The sequence below is a fragment of the Bufo bufo genome, chromosome 3 (assembly GCF_905171765.1).
Source record: "Bufo bufo chromosome 3, aBufBuf1.1, whole genome shotgun sequence".
Taxonomy (NCBI): domain Eukaryota; kingdom Metazoa; phylum Chordata; class Amphibia; order Anura; family Bufonidae; genus Bufo; species Bufo bufo.
In genome coordinates, this window is record NC_053391.1 from 379,598,370 (window position 1) to 379,614,990 (window position 16,621).

The window sequence follows — 16,621 nt, forward strand, 5'->3', positions numbered from 1 at the left end:
GTTATCAGGAACAAGCATTTACCATTACACTAGGCAGTTATCAGGACCAAGCATTTACCATTACACTAGGCAGTTATCAGGAACAAGCATTTACCATTACACTAGGCAGTTATCAGGAACAAGCATTTACCATTACACTAGGCAGTTATCAGGAACAAGCATTTACCATTACACTGGGCAGTTATCGGGAACAAGCATTTTACCTTTAGACTGGGCAGTTATCAGGAGTAAGCATTTACCATTACACTAGGCAGTTATCAGGAGCAAGCATTTACCATTACACTAGGCAGTTATCAGGAACAAGCATTCGCCATTACACTGGGCAGTTATCAGGAACAAGCATATACCATTACACTGGGCAGCTATCAGGAACAAGCATATACCATTACACTGGGCAGTTATCAGGAACAAGCATTTTACCTTTAGACTGGGCAGTTATCAGGAGTAAGCATTTACCATTACACTAGGCAGTTATCAGGAGCAAGCATTTACCTTTACACTGGGCAGTTATCAGGAACAAGCATTTTACCTTTAGACTGGGCAGTTACCAGGAGTAAGCATTTACCATTACACTAGGCAGTTATCAGGAGCAAGCATTTACCATTACACTGGGCAGTTATCAGGAACAAGCATTTTACCTTTACACTAGGCAGTTATCAGGAGTAAGCATTTACCATTACACTAGGCAGTTATCAGGAGCAAGCATTTACCATTACACTAGGCAGTTATCAGGAACAAGCATTCGCCATTACACTGGGCAGTTATCAGGAACAAGCATATACTATTACACTGGGCAGCTATCAGGAACAAGCATATACCATTACACTGGGCAGTTATCAGGAACAAGCATATACCATTACACTGGGCAGTTATCAGGAACAAGCATATACCCTTACACTGGGCAGCTATCAGGAACAAGCATTTACCTTTACATTTCACATTTATCGTGAACAAGCATTTACCTTTATACTGAGCAGTTATTGGGAGCGAGAATTTACCTTTACACTGAGCAGTTATTGGGAGCGAGAATTTCCCTTTAGGCCCCTTTCACACGAGCAAGTTTTCCGCGTAGGTGCAGTGCGTGACGTGAACGCATAGCACCCGCACTGAATCCTGACCCATTCATTTCATTTGGTCTGTGTATATGAGCGTTTTTTTCACGCATCAGTTCTGCGTTGCATGAAAAATGCAGCATGTTCTATATTCTGCATTTATCACTGAGCCCTGGGCCCATAGAAGTGAATGGGGCTTCAGTGAAAAACGCATTGCATTCGCAAGCAAGTCCGAATGCGATACGTTTTTCCACTAATGATTGCTAGGAGATGTTTGTAAACCTTCAGTTTTTTTTTATCACGCGCGTGAAAAACACATCAAAATGCATTGCACTCGCGTGGAAAAAACTGAACAACTGAACGCAATTGCAGACAAAACTGACTGAACTTGCTTGCCTAAGGCCTCTTTCACACGGGCGTCATGTTTTTTGCCCGGATAATATGTGGGTGCGTTGCGGGAAAATGCGCGATTTTTCCGCGCAAGTGCAAAATATTGTAATGCGTCTTGCACGCGCGTGAGAAAAATCGCCATGTTTGGTACCCGAACTTCTTCACAGAAGTTCGGGTTTGGGTTAGCTGTTCTGTAGATTGTATTATTTTCCCTTATAACATGGTTATAAGGGAAAATAATAGCATTCTTAATACAGAATGCATAGTACAATAGAGCTGGAGGGGTTAAAAAAAAAGAAAAATAATTTAACTCCCCTTAATCCACTTGATCGTGCAGCCCGGCTTCTCTTCTGTCTTCATCTTTGCTGTGCACAGTAATAGGACCTTTGATGACGTCACTGCGCTCATCACATGGTCCATCACATGGTCCATCACATGATCCATCACCATGGATACGTCACCACAAGTCCTTTTCCTGTGCACACAGCAAAGATGAAGAGAGAAGAGAAGCCGGGCTGCGCGATCAAGTGGATTAAGGTGAGTTAAATTATTATTATTTTTTAACCCCTCCAGCCCTATTGTACTATGCATTCTGTATTAAGAATGCTATTATTTTCCCTTATAACCATGTTATAAGGGAAAATAATAATGATCGGGTCTCCATCCCGATCGTCTCCTAGCAACCGTGCGTGAAAATCGCACCGCATCCGCACTTGCTTGCGGATGCTTGCGATTTTCACGCAGCCCCATTCACTTCTATGGGGCCTGCGTTGCGTGAAAAACACAGAATATAGAACATGCTGCGATTTTCACGCAACACACAAGTGATGCGTGAAAATCACCGCTCATCTGAACAGCCCCATTGAAGTGAATGGGTCCAGATTCTCGCCCTTGTGAAAGGGGCCTTAAGTCTTCTTTTGAGGATGCCATTTTGTTGCATTTAAGCAAACATGAGGAGACTCATATTGTTTTCTTCCTACAGAACAGTTTTTTTTAAGGGGCTGTTTACATCTCGTTTTTGCTGTATGTCAAGCAGATACGTTTGTGAACAGATAAAACGTACTGTAACATATGGCTTGGTGTACCCATAGACTATAATTGGGCAAACATAGTTCAAAAGTGCATACTCTGTTTCTGTACATTTTTTTTTTTTTTTAAACATAGCATGGGAAGACAATCAGTTTTTATCCAGATACTTCCTTTGATACATTTCAAATCTTTATTTAAAAAAAGGTTTATAAAAAATATAATTTTTTATTTAAAAAAAAAACGTGGAACGGAATTGCGGACCCATTAATTTCTATGGGGCAGCACGATGTGCTGCCCGGATACGGAATTGCGGACCCGCACTTCCGTGTCCGCAATTCCGTTCCCGAAAAAAATAGAACATGTCCTATTCTTGTCCGCAATAGCGGACAAGAATAGGCATATTCTATTAGTGCCAGCAATGTGCAGTCCGTGAAATGCGGAACGCACATTGCCGCTGTCCGTGTTTTGCGGATCCGCAAAACACACACGCATGTGTGAATGGACCCTTACACTGACCAAGAAGTGGCCAACAAGGATGCAGACAGTCTGTCCTAGTCCCTTTCTGGTTAGTGCTTAATCAGGACTAAGGCTTTCTGATATACTTTATGTATCCATACGTACTGTACTGTACTGTACAGTTTTTACGATCTCCGCTTGCTGTCGGGGAGCAGAGATATTTGTGTTCACATCAAGATGTCTCACAAGCACTAGGCAAGGAGAAGTTTTCAGCTTCTGAATGTAAACAGTGTTTCTGTTCACTGTCAGCAAGCAGAAATCTTGAAATCCGTTTGTATATTTTCACACTGTTTGCATGGATTTTCCTCTCTCACTCCCAAAAACATCCAGATGTGTTAGTTTGGAATTTAGAGTGTGAGCCCCAGTGGGCAGAGGGTTTGATGTAATAACAATTGTTGTACAGCGCTGCAGAATACGCTAGCACTATATGAATGAATACATGAATTGAATGAATGAATTACATTAGCTAGGTGCTAATATTTTACATTATCGCATGATTGAGCTTTTGCCCATAAAGGCAGAATTGGTTATTCTTATTTTGTACAGTATGACAGTATGTACTGTGATGTATATGACCGCGTGTTTCTTCCTCTTGGTCTGTAGTATGACAATCGTTAATAATATGACTCTTAATGCAGCCTAAATTTGCTGTCTTTTTAGTTTCCGGATCAGAACCATATTTGCCTTCTTGTCGCCTGTACCCCTTAGTAGCTCCCTACGTCTATGTTTCCACCCATATCTCTTGTCCCTGCGTCCTCACATGTGCGTTCAGTCAGCGCCGTCTCCCCTGTGACACGGTGAAGAGTAGAGAGCGTTTGAGAAAGCTTCGGAGCCGATTCCAGTTCAGCGGCTCCGCTCTGAGAGAGTGCGCGATGCCAGCTAAAAATAGCCCAGGTCATGTGACAATCTACTGGCATTGTATCTGAGAAGAGTTATTAACCCGTGGGCTCCTGGGAAATTCTCTGCAGCACTGCGAGAGGCCGTAGAACAAAGGGACTCTGGCACACACACAATGACTTGTCCTTTACAGGGACAATCTCTGTCACTGAAAACCTGTGAAGAATTCTGTTGGTGGCGCCTCTTGGCCGGCAGCAGGAGTATGACATGGTCTGGTTAATGACTCCTTAGAAATGACTCTTTAAAGTAAAACTGTTGTATATATATATTTTTTGGAGTATTGGATTGTGGTGATTAATATCACCTTGCTGGCCCTATTTCAACTTTTCACTGTGAATTTAATTACCCCTTAATTTCACATTTTTGTTCCCTGTACTGCCTACTTTTACCTGTGCTTAAAATAGGGTTGCTAGGCATGGTCCGTCCTTCATAGAAGGACGGAGGACGCTGCGTGCAAGGTCAGATTACTGACAGCCAGGGACTGTAAGTAAATGATTAAAGCCAGGTCCTCCCCAGCAGCTGATAACAGTGCCTGGGCTGTGTGCACTTCTCCCTGTCCCTGCGCATGGCAGACGCTCCCTCACTCAGCAGAGCTGGAGAATGCAGAGTTGAAGCAGCGCAGAGCAGGGAAGGGAGATCTGCCATCTGCTCAGTGTATAAATGAGAGCAACATGTGGTAAGAGGACCCCTTTGTGCTGCAGGAGATTAACCCTTTAGGGGGAGGGCTCTGGTTACTGACACTTTTGGGGGGCTATTGTTACTGGCTAGTGAGGGCAGGCGGATTAGCCTCAGGGTGAGGGCAGTGGTGGCCATCTTAACTGAATAGTGAAATTGCAGTTTTATGCAGACTGGTTGCTAAGGGCTGAATCTTATTAAATATGGGGTAAGTCAGTCTAATAGTAACTGATTCTGGAATATCATGTTATTAGTAACTACATATATGAAAATTGAAATTGGGGTCTAAATGTGACAGTTATCCTTTAAGTGAAAGAAAACACAACGCCAACCTGTGCCAGTGGCATTGCAGATTGCTATATCTGACTAGAAGAGTAAGGTTATGGTGGCCTTAGGCATAGGCCATATGTTCAGAGATAGAAGGGCAGCTCTATTTAGTCTAACAGATGGCTAACATTGACTTTGTGCCTGTGTTCGGGGGCAGTTGCTTATGAACGCCTTTTACTGCGTATGCGCTTTGTAATATATTCACTTCTACATGGATTTCAATGGCTTTCTGAGTCAAGCTGACTTCCGCATGGCTGGATCTTCTCTCACACAAATGCTGCGTCCAGTCCACATCTGATATTTGTGTATTGTTAAGTGGGTCATCGTTCACAACGTAGCTGGCTAGGACGCTCGCGTCTTTAGAGATCCCAAAGAGAGCTTTAGTTTCTCCTCCTTTTTATGTTCTATTCCAGAGGAGCTCTGGATGAGATACAACCTCCTGCTGGTCCCCTTTCCCTCCAGCCATCTTCTAAATCTAAAAATGACAAAAAAAAACTGTCCACACGTCATATTTTTCCAGTGATGGTTGCTAAACAAAAATTTTCACAAAGAACATGAGGTTCCCTACTGTACATTTTGTCCATAATGCAGGCATACAAGACAGAGGATGAAGGAGGAGAGTTTGACCATGTGTGGAAAATGCCTTATGATTTCTCGCATTTTTGGAAATACTGTACCCATTCTTCCATAGAATAGTATAGAGATGTATCAGAGGCCCTCTGTACCACCAGTGTTGAGGTCCTTAAATGGGCCAGGTTATGGCAGCTAATGCTGAAATGTCCATCGGGATCAGTAAAGTGTATTGTATTCAGAGGCAGACTGGCCATAGACCCTACAGGGAATCTTCCCGTTGGGCCGATGCCCCACAGAGCCACCTGAGCCTACCTCACTGCCGCTGGCTAGGTACGTATTACTGGGGGCATGCAGAGGAAGTCCATGCAGCATGTAAAAATAGGGCTAGCTTGGTGCTGTGGCCCACATCTCACCTCTTAAGCCCCCTGCTCCATATGTTAATTGGATGAGGGGGACAGAATGTGGCAGCTATTAATGGCCAGCACAGAGGGTCAGCTTCTAGGGAGGTATTTTGTGCTGCATTGTGGTATTGTTGACCCTCCCAACTTGTATTGGCCTCATCTACTGGTGTTGACCTGTCAATTTGGGCCCACCTACAACATTAGGGCCATTTTAGTTTTTTTCCACTTTAAGTTCCCAGTCCGCCCCTGATTGTATTATTATAATGCATCCAGTGCCCAATATTAGTAGCATGCATTCATCTACAGTGCTTTCTCCAACTTTTATAGAGATATAGTAAAACTGTATAGTGCATTCTGTTTTTTGGAAGTGTCAGTAAAGGACCCCCATTATTCATCTGTTTCTGAGTTGCTCAGAACTGTCTTTTGTGTAGTGGATGGAGCTGGTAACTGCAGTGCTGCTCTCATTCACCTCACTAGGAGCTGCACCACAGTAACCACCTCCAACCACTAAGAGATAGACGGGGATGTGCAGTTCCAGAGCTACTCTGCACCAGCTGATTGGTGGGGCCGTGGGGTGGCAGACTGCTGCCGATGAGATATTGATGGTCTATCCTAAGGATAGGCCATCGATTTTAAAATCCTGGAAGCCCATTTAAGAAAGGCTTGACACGTTTGTTGGCAGTTCTTAGTTTTATTATTGCATTGTGCTTATTTGGGGCTAAAAATATTCTTCTAATTGGTCTCTGTTAAACACTTCTCTTCTATAACCTTTATTTCTTACTGACTATTCAGACTTTTCTTTCTGCTTTTCACTGAAATCCATCAGAGAGCTGCTGCTTTGGTTGCTGGATCTTGTTGCCCCGATCTGTACTTCCTGACAGCTCATGAACACTCATTCAGTGAGTCTATTAACTACTTGCATTCCCCATGTAAAAATAATTCTTTGACATCTATTCTTATGACTACATTGTGTCATTTCGTTATTATTCCTACTAGAAGTTTATGCATGATTTGCCAGTTTTGGGGTATGTCTCTGCACAGTGACATTAATCAATCGGTGCTGCCAGTGGTTGACTGTGCAGGGGCACACCTCCATCTGGTAACATACAGATGGAATGTTATTACAGACTGCTGGCCATTCATAAACTTCTAGCAGGAATAATAGATGAACGGCACAACATTGAGTCATAAGAATAGATGCTTCACAGAATTGTTATAACATGGGCAATGCAAGTAGTTACTAAAACAGATGTCAGGACCTCTTTAAGCTAAATTGTGATCAGACTGATAGAACCGTTTATGAGCTGTCAGGAGTGATGAGATGAGGATACAGATTGAGCATTTCTCTGAGAGAAGCAGAAAGACCAGTATACAGTCCTAGTGAAAGTCAGAAGGCCGTGGAAGACAAACGGTTGAACGTTTTTATTAAAGGCCAATGGGGAAAATGCTTTTTCACCCAAAATAAGCACAGTGCAATAATAATATTGCTGAAAAGTTTTTTTTTTTTTGTTTTTTTTGCTGTGGCACATGTAACTTTTAAATGAGAACCAGTACCCCCAAGAGCTATACTAAAAAAAATAGTCTAATAATACTGTCGGTTCATGCTTTGTAGAGACTTTTTACATCTAGTGATGGGTATGTAGGTCAGGGATGACCGTTGTCATTACAGAAGCCTGGAAACAGTAGACAATTGTTAGCAAGACGATACTATTTGTTCAAAGAGCATCTATCTCCACGCATGCGCCATTCCTGTACAGCGCATGCGCCGAATGCACTCCCACGAGACTTCAGGGCATGAATATGTTTTTACTGCCTGGCCTGTCAGTCTTAGCGTTGGGGGCATGGTAAAGTAGGCAGGGAGGGGAGACCCTTGCATTCAGGGGCTCATTTACCTATTATAAAATATATATTTTTTGTCACAACCCACATAAAGAAATAAGACAAAAAGCATTACGTTTATCTGACACGTGCACCTCTCGCGTGTCAGCTGGATTAATGCTCCTAAATCTGGTGACAGATGCCCTTTAAAGGGGCAATTGAACAGCTTTCACTTGAAGACGTCCACTATCAGCTGCTGTGGCCGACTTATATTACATGAAGGGCATTCACTTGAATGGCTTCCATCTAATACTATGGCCACTGCAGTGGCAATGTATAGCTGGCCGCAACTTACCACTGGTTTCAGAAGCTAGATCCGCGGCCATTCTCCTGGTAAAACAACCCCTTTAAAGATGATTCAGCGGCATGATTGTGACTAGCAGAGGTGAACTTGACGTATTCACATATATCCACACAACAGTATATACAGCCAGATCCAAAATTAGAACAAATTGTATTCTATTACTAAAACCTCCATAAAATCCTCATACGGACATTTAAAACCTATTTTCAATGATGGAATTCAGTTATTTTCAACTTTGCGAAACTAGTGAAAGTTGTTTTATATGGAACATTTTATGCTGTTGAATCTTGGTGATTGCTTGCATTTATTTCTTTAGTGCTTTCCTGTTTTATCCTTTTTTATTATTGTAGTACAATCTTGTCATAGTGCTTAGCACGTTTTTTTTTTTTTGTGTTCCAAAGATGAAGCTTTGGCAATTGCTTCAGTTTGGAATGACATTGTTCACTGTGCTCCTTTATACAGTGCATGTGCGCTGAAAAGACGAATCTTTATTGTATAGCTGAAAAACCAATTACGTTTTCCTTCCTTTTAGACACCGTTTCCAGCAAGCTTCAGAATAACAGTGTTTACACTATTGCAAAGAGGAACGTGGAAGGCCAGGACATGTTGTACCAGTCCCTGAAACTTACCAATGGCATCTGGATCTTGGCAGAGCTGCGGATCCAGCCTGGCAACCCTAATTACACAGTAAGTATAATAATATGCCTGATTAGGTATTGACCAGTATATTTCCGTGTGCTCTCCGCATCCATATGTCCGTTCTGCAAGAGATAGGACTTGTCCTATACTTGTCTGTAAAAGTGGACCACGGACCCATTGAAGTCAATGGGTCCGCAACAAAATGCGACATGCACATAGAACACATCCGTATTTTTCAGATCTGCTGTTTGCGGAACTCAAAATGCTTACGGTTGTGTGCATGGGGCCCAACCGATGTGGAATTGGTGAGGAAAGTAGAGAGATCTGCATAAATTTGACTTCCATTTGCAAGTAGCCATATAGTGTGTTTAAAGGGATTGTCCTGTTTCCTGTATTGATGATCTATCCTCAGGTCATCATTATCAGATCGGTGGGGCGTTCAACTCCTAGCACCCCCACTGATCAGCTGTTTGAAGAGAATGCAGCGCTTGTGCCAGCACTGGATGCTTGCCACTGTTTACCCCCCTCTTTGTCAACATGCAAGCAGTGAGCAGGGGTCATTGCAACTGGGTCCCATTCACTTCAAGCGAGGGTCCAACTTATAGAGGACCTGTCACCTCTCCTGACATGTCTGTTTTGCATTCCCCATGAAATAACAATTGTAGAGATTTTTTCATATAACTCTGTGTTGTGCCATTCCTCTATTATTCCAGCTAGACCTTTTTGAAAGAATTGCCAGCAGTCTCCAATAAAGCTTTAACTGAGTGTTACCAGTTGCAGGAGGGGGGTCCGTCCCCGCACAGTCTAACACTATCCAATCAGTACTGCCAGTGTCAGACTGTGCAGCTACACACCCCCAACTCATAACATCCAGTTTTACTTTTATCACAGACTGCTGGCATTTCAGTCAAAAACTTCTAGTAGGAATAATAAAGGAATGGCACACCATAGAGCTATATGAAAAGGTGCTCCTACTAAAACTCACATGTCAGCAGAGGTGACAGGTCCTATTTAAGCAGGGGCATGCAGAGAAATCATTGGGCCTTATAACAGGAATCTAAATGGGACCCCTTGCCCCTTCCCTTGCTCAATGAACTGTGCTTGCTGCTGCTTGTTATGTAGTCTGCCATCAGGGCCAAACTGTGATTACAAAACAGCCCTGGCACACAAACCCCGCCAGCCCACATATGATATTGCATAAAAATAAAGGGGCACAATGCAGACTGGAGGTCAGTTTGCTTTACTTGGCCATGCTTCTATGTAAACCATTAATACAAGAAAGGAAATAAAAGTGGAACACAAAAATGCCTAATCACGTGGTCGGGGACATACTGTCTGTTACCCTCCCCAACAGCAACACATACCATTATAAAGCTCAAAATGCCTCTGAGCAGCGTCTGATGCCACTATGCAGCCCAAAATACCTCTGAGCAGCATCCGATACTAGCGTGCATTGACAAATTACCTCAACTTCACCATCTAAATACAACACTGCAGCACACAAAACATCTCCCTGACAGCGCCAAATTAATACCACCATGAAGTATAAAATACCCAGCATTATTGTCCCCTGACAACCCCCCCCCTTCCCAACTGGCAGCATTATTGTCCCCATTTAAATGTCTCCGCTCTGGGACTTGCAGGACAGGAGCAGTGAGACTGGAGTTGGGGGGAGAGAGCCTTCTGGTAGAAGGTAGAATGGAGTGGGTTAAAAGGAGAAGTGATGTCACAGGACATATGTTGCAGACGGTCATATAGTAAGAGATGTTACAGTGTGTACAGATATATAGTATATACAGCAGTGTGCTGATATGAGGTACAAGGTATAATAGATGCAAATAGCACAAGGTTGGTGGCTCACTCTCTGATCCGCTATTGGGTAGGTGCACTGCCCGACAGCACTCCCTAATGCTGGTATAGTAAAAAGGTCATTAATTAAATTGTGCGTCACTCTTTATCAGGCAACACAGACAAGTTGGTTGGTATATCAGAAATTATTTTTATATACGATACTTTAAAATAATTTACAACATGTTGCATAAAATTCATACATTCAATCAATGTTAAAACTCAGACTAAAAATTACACTTCTATATACTAAAAGTCCCCCCCCCCAAGGACTTTTAGTATATAGAAGTGTAAATTTTAGTCTGAGTTTTAACATTGATTGAATGTATGAATTTTATGCAACATGTTGTAAATTATTTTAAAGTATCGTGTATAATAGATGCAGTGTGTACAGATATATAGTATATACAGCAGAATACTGATATGTGAGGTACAAGGTATAATAGATGCAGTGTGTACAGATATATAGTATATACAGCAGTGTACTGATATGTGAGGTACAAGGTATAATAGATTCAGTGTGTACAGATATATAGTATATACAGCAGTGTACTGATATGTGAGGTACAAGGTATAATAGATGCAGTGTGTACAGATTTATAGTATATACAGCAGTGTGCTGATTATATCTTTACACACTGCATCTATTATACCTGATACTGCACATACCATTACACTGCTGTATATATTACATATCTGTAGCCACTGCATCTATTACACCTTGTACCTCACATATCAACGCACTGCTGTATATACTACATACCTGTACACACTGCATCTATGCATCTATTATACCTCACATATCATTACACTGCTGGATATACTGCAGTGGGTACAGTATACAGTATATCCAGCAGTGTAATGATATGTGAGGTATCATAGATGCAGTGTGTACAGGTATGTAGTATATACAGCAGTGTACTGATATGTGAGGTACAAGGTGTAACAGATGCAGTGGGTACAGGTATACATCTGTTATATTGTACAATATATACAGTGTATGTGTGTGTGTGTGTATATATATATATATATATATATATATACACACACACACACACACACAGTATATACAGCAGTGTACTGATGTGATAGGTATGAGGTATAATAAATGCAGTGTGTACAGATATATTTGGTTAGTTATACATTATGGTCACTGTATGAGGTAGTGGTGGTTGTAACTGTCTGCAGTTATATGAGTGAGATATGAGTAAAAAAAACTGGGAATGGGGGGCGGCAAATAAAGAGAAAAGGGGATAACTTCCTCTTACCGCTCCATTCCAGTCCCTATGGAGAGCTTATAGCGCAGTTCTTTTCCATGCTGTTAGGGTTGAAGGACCTGTAATGATATCATCACAGGTCCTGGTAGATGCACCTTTCTAACCTGGGAACTACACCACTCTCTGTGCAGTTCCTGTACTAGATGGTGCAGGGCTGATGATGTAATCGCAGGTCCTGGCTGATGCACCTTTCTAACGTGAGATCTACACCACTCTCGGTGCAGTTCCTGTATTAGATGGTGCAGGACCGATGGTGTAATCGCAGGTCCTGGCAGATGCACCTTTCTAACCTGGGATCTACACCACCCTGTGCAGTTCCTGTATTAGATGGTGCAGGACCGATGGTGTAATCGCAGGTCCTGGCAGATGCACCTTTCTAACCTGGGATCTACACCACTCTCTGTGCAGTTCCTGTACTAGATGGTGCAGGGCTGATGATGTAATCGCAGGTCCTGGCAGATGCACCTTTCTAACCTGGGATCTACACCACTCTCTGTGCAGTTCCTGTATTAGATGGTGCAGGACCGATGGTGTAATCGCAGGTCCTGGTAGACGCACCTTTCTAACCTGGGATCTACACCACTCTCTGTGCAGTTCCTGTACTAGATGGTGCAGGACCGATGGTGTAATCGCAGGTCCTGGTAGACGCACCTTTCTAACCTGGGATCTACACCACTCTCTGTGCAGTTCCTGTACTAGATGGTGTAGGAGCGATGGTGTAATCGCAGGTCCTGGTAGACGCACCTTTCTAACCTGGGATCTACACCACTCTCTGTGCAGTTCCTGTATTAGATGGTGCAGGACCGATTGGTGTAATCGCAGGTCCTGGTAGATGCACCTTTCTAACCTGGGATCTACACCACTCTGTGCAGTTCCTGTACTAGATGGTGCAGGACTGGTGATGACATGATCACTGGTCCTTTAGCTTTCTTCACTGATGAGAGAGATTCTAGACTGGAGCAGGACAGGAGCCTGTATTGGATGTAATTAGGAGACAGGGCCTTCGGTTCACTGCGGACCCCCCTTCTCCACGGGCCAATAGCAGCTGCGTGGCCTGCCTCCATTGGAAGTATGTCACTGTATTTAAGTATAATTGTTAGCAGTGAATGTAATTCTGTTACCTTATTAATGAAGCTCCAGGTTTGAGCCTATTTAATTATAAAGCAGTAATAGGCAATGGCATTATCAGCATTTTCCTAGTATAATGTTAGAAAGGAGCAGGAATGGTTTAGTGATCACATTATCAGGCCCGGTGAGTTTCATATTCTATGTGACTGTCTTTCCTGCAAGCACCGTCAATTGAGTGCAGGCAGTATTTACAGGAGCCCTTATTTCATCAATGGAAAAGGTTGTGAAGCCTGGCAGCACATTGCACAGCCGGCCTGAACTCTCTGTAGAGAAGAGGCTGCTGTAAACCCTGCCTGCAGGATAGCAATGGTGACCCAGAAGCCCTGCTTGATTACCGTACACTAGCAGGAACAGTCTCTTAATTAACACTTTACTGGGGAACCGCTGATAGTACAGTCTGGAGTATTAAATGCTTTCTAGTGAAATTGTTAGTGACCATCTTTATCATGTAGTTAGTTTAGTACACCACTTATGCTTTGTTATTGTCTTCCATAGTATATACAGTACTATACGTGTGACTTACAGAGGTTCCCACATGCAATGAATTGGTTCTTCTTCTTTGTTCTCTTGTCAGAAAATGAAATGTTTAAATGACATTTTTATTTCAGTCTTTTTTTATTTTTTTATTGTCTGATTTGTTTAGTTAGTTATTTATTTCTGTGAATCAAATCCAGTTTTGACTCTGACCACTAGAGCAGAGCTGACAGGCTGATACTGTTTTCTACAACTAACTTGTCAGCTTTACTGTGTAGACTGGAGCAGGGTCATTAAAGGGTATAAAGATAAGGAGGATAGGAACACTGCATTATTTAAAGGCTCTGTGTTCCTCTTTAGTTTCTGGGGGAAGATGCTGTACAGTTCCTAAACATTTTTTCAGCCATAAGGCACACATACAAAAACAGACAATAAAGGAAGTAAGGAAGTTTTTGTCATCACTGGCGAAACCCAGGGAGTTTCTTTGTTTTTGTTACGAATTTTTTCCCCCACTGTATAGCAACACATCCTTATTTTCTGATTGCAGACTTTTTATTCTTTTTCATGAAAATGATTATGATGGGGGGGGGGGGGGGGTATCCTGTCTGGGCTGTTCTTTCTAAAAACTGCTTTATGGTAACCACATGGGCCATAGACACAATGGTCTGGAGCTGACCCTGTTGATATCTATGGGGTGTGACCAGTGCAGAGGTCATTGTACAAGGAAAGAATAGATAAGCTCTGACAATCACCTATTGTGAATGGTGGATCCCGTCTTATCTATACACAGAAATGATATAATTACAGGCAGGATTGGAATGACAGATAAGCAGATAACTGCAGTAAAGTGATCTGTGCAGACCAAAAGTGGCACTTATTATTAGGCTTAGGCTAGTTTCACGCTAGTGCTAAACTGTTCTTGTAGGCTGTTCCAGTACAGAATCAGCTTGATGGAGTTCATCGTATCCAGCGTAGCCGGATTCTATATTCCCCGTTAGAGCCTATTGACTAGACTGGAACCCGTCTGGGATCCGGCCTGTTTTCGACATTAGTGCCGGGATTCTGCCAGTCAAATAACCGCTGCTTGCCCCGGTATTTGCCTGGCCGAATCTTGGCACTAATGCTGGAAACAGGCCAGATTCCTGCCAGGTCCTATTATAGTCAATGGGGCCTGGCGGTGCTCCAGCAGTTTCTGGCTATGCCGGATGCAATGAATTCTGGCAGGCTGATCTGGTAGAGTTTAATAGTTTAATGTTAGTGTGAAACTAGCCTTAGTGGCCAGTGCGAAAACTGCAGGATTTTATAGTTTTTGTTTAAATATAGATATTGACGTGGAAAATTAAAAACATCATCAAGAAGTCTTTAAAAATGTGATTTAACCATGGCACATTCCCTTTAAAGAAAAAGGGCAATCACATTATCTCTCTTCTGAAGATGCATATCTTATTAATGAAACTACAATTAATTACGTGAGACATTCCCTTTAAACTTTTGTTTCTTGTTCCTCCTGCAGCTTTCCCTGAAGTGCCGCGCTCCAGAGGTGTGTAATTATGTGTACCAGGTATATGACTCCATCCTGAAGATCTAAATGTGCCAGTACAGAAGCCAGCCTTTCATGGATGAATACTATTTCTCATGTCAGTCTATCCTCTTATACTTATACACTGTCTACTGGGTTTTACATTCCAACTCTTAAAAGCTCTGCTGGCAAGGTCTCTCTAATGGAGCAAACAGGCGAATAGGGGGTTTTCTGGGCTCCTGATATTGATCCTCGGGAGAGGTTATCAGAATCTGACAGATGAGGGCCCAACACCTGGCACCCTCATCCGTCAGCTGTACCCTGCTGCCTTCATCTCTAGAACTAGCACTATGAACAGAGCCAGAAACACAGTTCAGTTCAAAGTGTAGTGACCGTGCCGGGGTACTGCATCTCAGCTCCCATTAAAGTCAATGGTAACCTTGCACAGTCATTGCACATTGTACAGAGCTGAGCTTTCAGCCCTGTTCAAAGTGCTAGTGGCAGCAGGGAACAGTTGATTGGTGTGGGTGACAGACCCCCACAGATGAGATATTGCTGACTTATCCTGAGGATAGGTCAATATTAGGAGCCCGGAGAATGCCTTTAAGGATAGATGGCGATAAGAAATCTGGAGAGGTGACAGTCACCTTTGGAAGGTAATGACCATGTCTGGTTGCACAGCCTCATCTTTTACTAGTGAGTACACAGCAATATACACATACCAATATCTATTTAATTAGCAAAAAATAGGTTTTCTTCTTCTTCAATATAATGTGCTTGACACGTTGGCCCAGTGCAGTTAACTATTTATGAACCTGCATTGTGTAGATGTTCCTAGCCAGTGTTAATCATAATCACCATTGTAAATGAGAAACAAAATAAAAATAGTCGTTGTAAGGTTAGGTTGGAAATACTGTGTATGTTTGTGTACCATGCCAGAAGCATCTCCTATCCACAAAATCTCTGTCTGACCACTGTCATTTTTATCAGTCCTCACGCCTAGCCTATGGTTCAACAACTTCTGATGAGAATGACCAGGGGAGTCTGCATTAGTGCCACTTGTGTCCCTATCCTTGTGAAAATACAATGTGCATAATCCCTCATCCCCAAAACATGTACATTCCGTGCCAATGGTCAGTGCATTGCCGCCTAGGCGAGCGTGCCGCATGTTCATCGTAAAAGTCCACTATCCTATGTTGCTATGAAATCTTCACAGCATTGACCATATCAATAAAGTGTATTTCAGAAAATCATGCAGAGTTGTGTTGTTTTGTGTATGACAATTGTGGATCAGATCAGAGGATAGGTCATCAGTAACACTGAGAAATGTAAGGTTATCCACATAAGAAGGGAAAACATGTCGCCAGCACATACTATACTGGAAAATACTGGGTAAAGATGATATGTAAGGCTATGTCTATACAGGATTTCTGCTTGTATTTCACTCAAAAATCTGCATGGAATCTGTTCACAACCGACCTCTCATTGTTTTCAGTGAGAAATCTGCACCATAGTATTTTCCATCTGGAGTTTATACAGACACGTCCCTTCTTGGTACTGAAGGGGACCGATCCGCAGCTGGATTTATTGCAAGACCAACTTCAAATGCGTTGTAGAAATCCAAGGATTTCTGCTATGGATTTAGTGGCAAATATATGTTGGATTTTACCAACGTGTATTTTGCCATGTGAACA

The 16,621-nt window shown here is 42.5% G+C and overlaps 1 protein-coding gene across 1 annotated transcript in view; it reads left to right on the forward strand.

Moving 5' to 3' along the window:
- Positions 1 to 15,531, forward strand: part of AP2B1 (adaptor related protein complex 2 subunit beta 1) — a 123,479-nt gene extending 107,948 nt beyond the window's left edge. Inside the window, 2 exon segments of the mRNA XM_040424706.1 lie at positions 8,575 to 8,729; positions 14,922 to 15,531. Of these exon segments, the coding sequence (XP_040280640.1) occupies positions 8,575 to 8,729; positions 14,922 to 14,996 (230 nt within the window). The 3' untranslated portion in view covers positions 14,997 to 15,531.
- Positions 15,532 to 16,621: the final 1,090 nt, after the last annotated feature.